Source organism: Gadus chalcogrammus, chromosome 20 (genome assembly GCF_026213295.1).
Source record: "Gadus chalcogrammus isolate NIFS_2021 chromosome 20, NIFS_Gcha_1.0, whole genome shotgun sequence".
In the NCBI taxonomy this organism is placed as follows: domain Eukaryota; kingdom Metazoa; phylum Chordata; class Actinopteri; order Gadiformes; family Gadidae; genus Gadus; species Gadus chalcogrammus.
Window position 1 is genome coordinate 21,054,833 of NC_079431.1, and position 8,625 is coordinate 21,063,457.

Sequence of the window (8,625 nt, forward strand, 5' to 3'; positions counted from 1 at the left end):
GAATGACATGCTATTACAATATTCTAGGACTCAATCCCAGCTCAAAGGCCTTATTCAACAAACAATATTCTAGGACTCAATCCCAGACCAAAGGCCTTATTCAACAAACAATCAATATTCTAGGACTCAATCCCAGACCAAAGGCCTTATTCAACAAACAATCAATATTCTAGGACTCAATCCCAGACCAAAGGCCTTATTCAACAAACAATCAATATTCTAGGACTCAATCCCAGACCAAAGGCCTTATTCAACAAACACATTTAATAGTTTCATATGGCGTATATTCAGTGATTATTAAGCAACATAGCACAAACTCTTAATCACTAATACAGGTTGTAACAGCCTCTGTGTCAGTCAGCGCGGTATTTCTGAGTTATTTATTTTGGTAGGAACCAAAGTTCTCTAAGGCGGAACCTTTGTTTTTGTATCGCCCGTTTCCGTCAGGACATACTTTAGCGTAACACTCATCAAAAAAGTCCGCTGATTTAGTACATGTTTTTCAGTGCTGATGCATCTGCAAAATAGCTCTTAGCATCAAGATAAACAATCCTACAGAGTAATGCCAAGCTACACAACTTTCCTCTTGCAATGCAGCTACTAAGGTATGTTTTGCTGACGTTTTTTGTGTGTGTTTTCTGTTCTTGTTTGTATTAAATTGTTTTTATACAGCTAAGGGCTAACACCGTTAAGGGCTAACACATGTTGGGCTTAGTTAGATTGGTCTTTGTGTTTTGTTGTATTATATGTAACCAAAGTGTATTGTGTATACAGTAGCCTAATTGAAAGTGACGACATTACCAGGACAATGTTGGGATATTACTGTATGGCTTGTTATTATTTTGACTAGTGATTATTGTATTTGTGTATTATGTTTTTTGATTACAGTTTTCACGGTCTGGATGAACCAAATAAATCCTGCCAGTAAACAAAAAGGAAACTCGTTGCTGTCGTTTGTACTGAGGGAATTATAGTGAAAACTTAGCTGCTCACGAAGACAGCACCAAAGAGCAGTGAATGACAACAGTAAGGCAAGTAAGATGTCCCGAAATGGCGAAGAGCACACAATTGCAGATGTACATTTCCCAGACATGGAGTCACACGCACCTGACAAGACGGAGTGTGTGCACGAGCACAGCTCAACCGTGCAGCCACAAGCGACTGAAGGCATCATAGTGGACAACCCCGCTTCCTCAGAAGAGCCACCATTAGGCCAAAGAGTCCGCAGAATGACGGAAAAGGGTCAAGAACAGCATGATGAGCAAGTAATAAAGGTTGCACATCGGTTCAGTGTGTGCTATGAGAAGTGGAAGGATGCCACTAAAGAAGCCAAGCAAGCGCTGAGTGGAAAGTGCTCAGACGACCTGCTAGATGGACAAATTACTAAAGTACGCAATACCTCTAGGAGTCTAAATGACGTTTATGACGATTGGAAACGCCTTGAGGTTCCTGACCTTAACACACGTCGCAAAATCGACACCTGTGAAACAGTAACAAAGAAGATGGTTAAGGATGCAATGGACCTTATAGATGCAAGGGAGGAAGCTACAGCCCATAGGCATACTACAAGTCATAGACATGAAGAACATCGAGTCATTGAAGAGGTAATGTCTGTAGCCTCAGGAAGGACAGGCACTAGCTCTCGCCACACTAAGTGCTCCTCTGCAAGCAGGAAGAGTGCAGCTGCTGAGGTTGCTGCCAACAAAGCCACCTTAGAAGTACAGCTGGAGCAAGAGCATTATATTAAAGAGCTTCAGAGACTGGAAGTTGAAGCCGCTCAGCTAAAAGCCAAACAAGAGGCTGAAAATGCAGAGAGACAAAGAGTGCTAGAAGCCAAGCGCAGAGAACTAGATCGATTGGAGACTATTAAGAAGCTAAAGGCTGCCGAGGCACGACAGCAAGTATATGACCAGAGTATACATTCATGTCCGGCAACTAAGGGCGACGGCTCAGATGAAGAAATAAATTATCTTCTCCATTGTGGCTCTGTGAAGAAAGAAGAGGAAGTCAAGCCTCAAACTATAAATGTTCTTCTCCATCGTGTCTCTGTGAAGAAAGAAGAAGTCAAGCCTCAAACTAGCCCACTGCGGCACCATTCTACACCACCAGCTGTAGCACAAGCAAGGCAAGAAAACAAATATGAAGATGGCACAACAGCTCTCGTCAAAGCGCTCGCAGAAGCCATCAGTGCGAGTCGCATTCCTCTACCTGAACCTACAGTGTTCAGTGGTGACCCACTCCGATTCAACGACTGGAAAGTGTCCTTTCAGACGCTCGTTGACAGGAAGAACATACCAGCTGAAGAGAAGATATATTATCTACGCAAGTATGTGGGTGGATCTGCTAAAAGGGCCATAGAGAGCTACTTTTTACTTGGCACAGAGCCAGCATATTATGCAGCATGGGACATCCTAGAAGAGCGATACGGCAATCCATTCCTCATCGCCAAGGCCTTCAGAGAGAAGCTCGACGCGTGGCCCAAGATAAGCTCCAAAGGCAGTATGGAACTTCAAGAACTCGCCGACTTCCTGCGCTGCTGTGAGGCAGCCATGTCTCAGATCAGAGGTCTTGAAATACTTAATGATTGCAACGAGAACCAGAAAATTCTCTCTAAACTCCCAGACTGGGTGACTTCAAGGTGGAATAGGAAAGTCATAGAAGCAGAAGAAGACACTCACATGTTCCCGAGCTTCAGCCAGTTTGTCAAGTTTCTCACACGTGAAGCTAAAATCGCTTGCAGCCCAATAACATCTCTTCATGCTCTTAAGCCAAGTGAAAGGATTCCAGACAAGTGTGTAAAGAGCGGAGGTCCTGGAGCAAAGGTGTTAGCAACCACCTCAGATGAGAAAGTCGTCGTCACAAGCTGTGTCTTCTGTGAGAAGGCAGGACACAGTCTACAAAGGTGTTACAAGTTTATGCAAGGGACAATCTTGGAGCGAATCAAGTTTGTTCAAGAAAATAAATTGTGTTTTGGCTGTCTCAAATTTGGCCACCGATCTAGAGATTGTAGAGAAAGAGACAGCTGCGACACCTGTGAGAGAAGACACCCAACTTGTCTTCATGACGATCGCACCAAGGAAGAAAGGATGTCTACAAGATCTGACAGAGCAAGGTACAGTGACAAAGACAAAGAAGAGTACAAAGAAAGGAAGAATGAACAGTCACAAGACCAGTCAGAGAGACCATCACGTGAGGCGACGGCACTTAGAGTCATCCAGAATGTTGGAGACACGCATACCTCCACAATAATTCCAGTGTGGGTGTCATCTACAAGTGTACCAAGTCGTGAAGTTCTGGTGTACGCACTCCTTGATACACAAAGTGACACAACCTTTATCCTCGACGAGACAGCGAAGGCTCTCAATGCTAGGAGTGAACCAGTTCAGCTAAACCTCTCCACGTTGGCTTCAAGAAACACAATCGTGTCCTGTCGGAAGCTAGCTGGTCTACAAGTTAGAGGTTTTTATTCAGACAAGATAATCACTCTTCCAGTGACTTACTCAAGAGAGTTTATCCCTGCAAACAGAGACCATATTCCCACACCAGATACGGCGAAAGCATGGCCTCATCTTGAACACATTGCAGATGAGATCGCTCCTCAGCAAAGCTGTGATGTCGGCCTGTTAATTGGCTACAACTGTGCCCAAGCCCTCGTTCCAAGACAAGTGGTGCCTGGTGAGGAACACCAGCCGTTTGCACAAAAGACAGACTTGGGCTGGAGTGTAGTGGGATATGGCAACCCGTGTCTCAACTATGGAGATGCAATTGGAATAAGTCACCAAGTCATGGTGAAGCAAGTGATGCCAGGTCTACCGTCCTCTTCAGACCTCACAAAGGAAGTGCACTATGTCTGTAGGACACAGATCAAAGAAGTTCTCTTACCTGCAGATGTCATCAAGATGCTGGAGTCTGACTTCGTTGAAAGAGAGTCGGAAACCAGCCCCATCTCTCAAGAAGATCTAAGGTTCCTGTCAAAAATGGAAAAGAGCATCAAGTTAAAGAGCGACGGTCATTACGAAATGCCGCTGCCATTCAAGAAAGAAAGACCTAACTTACCTGATAATAAGATCTGTGCTATCCATCGTCTCAGGTGCCTAGAAAGAAGGCTGAGAAGAAACGACCAGTACTACAAAGACTACAAGACCTTCATGGATGAGACCATAAGACGCGGAGATGCAGAAAGGGTCCCGGAGGAAGACATCCACAAAGCTCCTGCTTGGTACATTCCGCATCATGGGGTGTATCATCCACAAAAGCCTGGGAAGATACGTGTTGTCTTCGATTGCTCCGCCAAGTACCAAGGAACGTCCTTGAACGACCACCTCCTGACGGGTCCTGAGTTGACAAACACCTTGGTGGGAGTTCTGTATCGCTTCCGAAGAGGTCCTGTGGCAATCATGTGTGACATCGAACGCATGTTTCACCAGTTCCATGTTAAGGCAGAAGACCAAGATTACCTGCGGTTCCTTTGGTGGGACAATGGAGATCTCGAAAGCCAACCTTCCATCTATCGGATGAAAGTCCACTTGTTTGGTGCAGCATCGTCACCTGGCTGTGCCAACTATGGGCTGAAGCATGTCGCTGCTGAAGGACAAGGAAACTTTAGTGACGACACCATAAAGTTCATTCAACGGAACTTCTACGTGGATGATGGATTGTCAAGTGTAGCATCCGAAGACCAAGCGATCCAACTGGTGAAAGAAGCAAGAGAACTTTGCAGCACAGGCAAACTCCGGCTGCATAAGTTTATCTCTAACAGCAAGAAGGTCCTAGACGCAATCCCAAAAGAAGAATGTGCTGCAGCTGCCAAAGACAAGGACATGGCACTGGGTGAACTGCACATGGAAAGAGCACTCGGTGTGCAGTGGTGCGTGGATTCTGATGAGTTCCAGTTCAGAGTAATCGTCAAGGAGAATCCACTTACTCGAAGAGGAGTCCTGTCCACAGTCGCTTCAGTCTACGACCCTCTTGGATTTGTGGCACCGTTCATCTTGTTGGGAAAGCAGATCCTGCAGCAGATGTGTCGTGACAAGCTCAGTTGGGATGACACCTTACCTGATGACCTACGACCACTGTGGGAAAGCTGGCTTCAAGACCTGCGAAATCTAGCCGAGGTGAAGATTCCAAGATGCTACGTTCCATCAAGCTTCAAGGTCCAACACTACGAACTCCACCATTTCGCCGATGCCAGTGAGTCAGGCTATGGAGAGTGCTCGTACCTCAGAGCAGTGAGTACGTCAAGTGAAGTCCACTGTTCCTTTGTAATGGGAAAGTCGAGAGTCGCTCCTACTAAGGTCACAACCATACCAAGACTCGAGCTGTCAGCAGCAGTGGTAGCTGTCCGCACCAGTGACATGCTCAAGAAAGAACTGGAAATAGAATGCCTACAAGAAGTCTTCTGGACTGATTCAAGAGTGGTCCTTGGTTACATCAATAATGAAGCCAGAAGATTTCACGTGTTTGTGGCAAATCGTGTGGAACGCATCAAGCAAAGCACAGAGTCTACACAATGGAAGTATGTGGCTTCAGAAGATAATCCAGCAGACTACGCCTCAAGAGGTCTCACAGCAGAGCAACTGGTATCCTCTAACTGGTTCACAGGCCCAGACTTTCTTTGGCAGAAGGAGTTACCAAGTGGAGATGTCAAGGTGGGAGAGATCACATATGACGATCCTGAGCTTAAGAAGGTCCAGGTTCTCGACACCCAGGCGAAAGAAGTCAAGTCGCTGCTAGATCGCCTACACAAGTTTTCAGACTGGTCCAAAATGGTGAAAGCTATCGCCAGACTCCAGCGCCATGTGAAAGAAATTAAAGGGCTTCAGCCAAAGTCCTGTGAAGCCTGCAGTTTGGAGGAAAGGAGAGAAGCGGAGTTGACAATAATCAAGATGGTTCAAGAAGCAACCTTCTCACAAGATATACAGTTACTCCAAAGTGACAAGGAGACGCCAGTCAAGGGCAAAGCCAATAAGTTGCACCGGTTAAGTCCATTCCTGGATGACCAAGGTGTCCTCAGAGTTGGAGGCCGCTTAACTCATGCTGCCCTACATCCACAGGTGAAGCATCCAGCGGTCCTTCCAAAGGACAGTCATGTGTCAAATTTACTTGTCAAGCACTATCATGAAAGAGTGTACCATCAAGGACGAGGAATGACCATGAATGCGCTCCGATCTAATGGCATATGGATACTGGGCTGCAGCAAGGCTGTATCATCCCATATCTACAAGTGCACTAAGTGCAGGAAGTTCAGAAGATGCACTGAACAGCAGAAAATGTCAGACCTTCCAGAGGACAGAATGGAAACAGCTCCTCCATTCACCTACTGCGGTATGGACTGTTTTGGACCATTTTACGTAAAGGAAGGAAGGAAAGAGCTAAAGCGTTATGGATTGTTACTTACCTGCATGTGTTCCAGAGCGGTTCACGTTGAGATGCTTGACGATATGACCACGGATGCCTTCATTAACGCATTGCGTTCATTCATCGCCATTCGTGGAAAGGTACGTCAGATAAGAAGTGATCAAGGAACAAACTTCGTCGGAGCAAGACGAGAGTTTGCTGAAGCATTGAAAGAAATGGATCAGGAAGAGCTCAAGCAGCTTGGATGTGAGTTCATCATGAACACCCCAGCTTCAAGTCATATGGGTGGCGTCTGGGAAAGACAAATTCGCACCATAAGAAGTGTCTTGACGTCCATTCTAGAACAGTCAGCTACGCAGCTTGACTGCTCCTCTCTAAGAACGTTCCTGTATGAAGTCATGGCAATAGTGAACAGTAGACCTCTGAGCACTGATTGTCTAAATGATTCATCCAGTCCAGAGCCCCTGACACCAAACCACATTTTGACCATGAAGTCCACGATACTCGCTCCACCTCCTGGGAAGTTCGTCAAGGAAGATCTATACCTACGCAAGAGATGGCGTCGAGTTCAATTCTTATCCAACCACTTTTGGACAAGATGGAAGAAGGAGTACCTCCTGAGCCTCCAACGGAGACAGAAGTGGACCAAAGATCGCAGGAATGCAAAGGTCGGCGATGTTGTACTCCTGCAAGATGATACTACACCACGTAACCAGTGGAGGATGGCAAAGGTTATCGAAGTGTACCCAGGAAAGGATGGGAAGGTGCGAAGACTCAAGTTGCTCATCAGCGACTCAACCCTTGATGAGAAAGGAAAGCGTATCTCCAAACCTGTCCACCTGGAAAGGCCCATCCATAAGACGGTGACGCTGATGGAAGCAGACTGAAGACTCCGACCTCTCTCTTTCTTTTCCTCCCCTCTCTCTCTCTATCTGTCTCACTACAGGTGCAGTCATGGTGATCGTTCTCTGGGGAAGCCAAGGACTGAAGTTTAGTTTTTTTTTGTTTATCCTTTCTACGCAGTATGTTGTCTCTCAATAGTTGAAGAAAATCATATACATGTGATATGTTTTGGTGGGAGTGTAACTGCCTCTGTGTCAGTCAGCGCGGTATTTCTGAGTTATTTATTTTGGTAGGAACCAAAGTTCTCTAAGGCGGAACCTTTGTTTTTGTATCGCCCGTTTCCGTCAGGACATACTTTAGCGTAACACTCATCAAAAAAGTCCGCTTATTTAGTACATGTTTTTCAGTGCTGATGCATCTGCAAAATAGCTCTTAGCATCAAGATAAACAATCCTACAGAGTAATGCCAAGCTACACAACTTTCCTCTTGCAATGCAGCTACTAAGGTATGTTTTGCTGACGTTTTTTGTGTGTGTTTTCTGTTCTTGTTTGTATTAAATTGTTTTTATACAGCTAAGGGCTAACACCGTTAAGGGCTAACACATGTTGGGCTTAGTTAGATTGGTCTTTGTGTTTTGTTGTATTATATGTAACCAAGGTGTATTGTGTATACAGTAGCCTAATTGAAAGTGACGACATTACCAGGACAATGTTGGGATATTACTGTATGGCTTGTTATTATTTTGACTAGTGATTATTGTATTTGTGTATTATGTTTTTTGATTACAGTTTTCACGGTCTGGATGAACCAAATAAATCCTGCCAGTAAACAAAAAGGAAACTCGTTGCTGTCGTTTGTACTGAGGGAATTATAACTCCCAAACCATCACACACCCACACTATAACCACTACCATTACACATTCACCACATTCCCCTCCTTCATATTATCTATCATCCGCACACATCACACACAAGCTACACCTATTACACCTCTTACACATTCATTATTCACAACACACCTATTACACATTCACCAGTTTTTACACATGCATTACACCCACTCCTTATTTACTACACACACAATCAACAGATGCACATTTATTATACATCCATTTCACACATACAATCACTAGGTGCCTCCTCTTACACGGTCATCCTAAAACTAGTTACATTCACCACACATCTCACCCACACCTAGACCACACCTCACACACGGTACAATAGGCCAGCTGCAACTGCGACCACACAGTCTACCCCAACCATTACCCTATCACCTAACCCTGAAAGACGATGATTCAAATCATCAGTCGTACTTCAACTGTAGAAGTAACATAACTAAATCAATTTTCAACCGTTTATCTTCGTGCAAACCATTTAACAAATCTACACACTTGTATCTTCAATAATATCGAAACAGAATTTCG

The 8,625-nt window shown here is 45.0% G+C and overlaps 1 protein-coding gene across 2 annotated transcripts; it reads left to right on the top strand.

Moving 5' to 3' along the window:
• Positions 1-352: 352 nt before the first annotated feature.
• LOC130373914 (uncharacterized) lies at positions 353-8,425 on the top strand. Of its 2 annotated transcripts, none has more exons than XR_008893560.1 (2): positions 353-7,706; positions 7,990-8,425. XR_008893560.1 is itself a non-coding variant. In XM_056580575.1 (2 exons), the coding sequence occupies exon 2, from the start codon at positions 1,041-1,043 to the stop codon at positions 7,242-7,244; it is 6,204 nt and encodes a 2,067-aa protein (XP_056436550.1). In that variant the 5' UTR covers positions 353-605; positions 889-1,040; the 3' UTR covers positions 7,245-8,423. The 2 variants fall into 2 exon arrangements, 1 of the variants encoding a protein (XP_056436550.1); XM_056580575.1 differs by having other exon boundaries at positions 353-605; positions 889-8,423.
• The last annotated feature ends 200 nt before the right edge of the window (positions 8,426-8,625 follow it).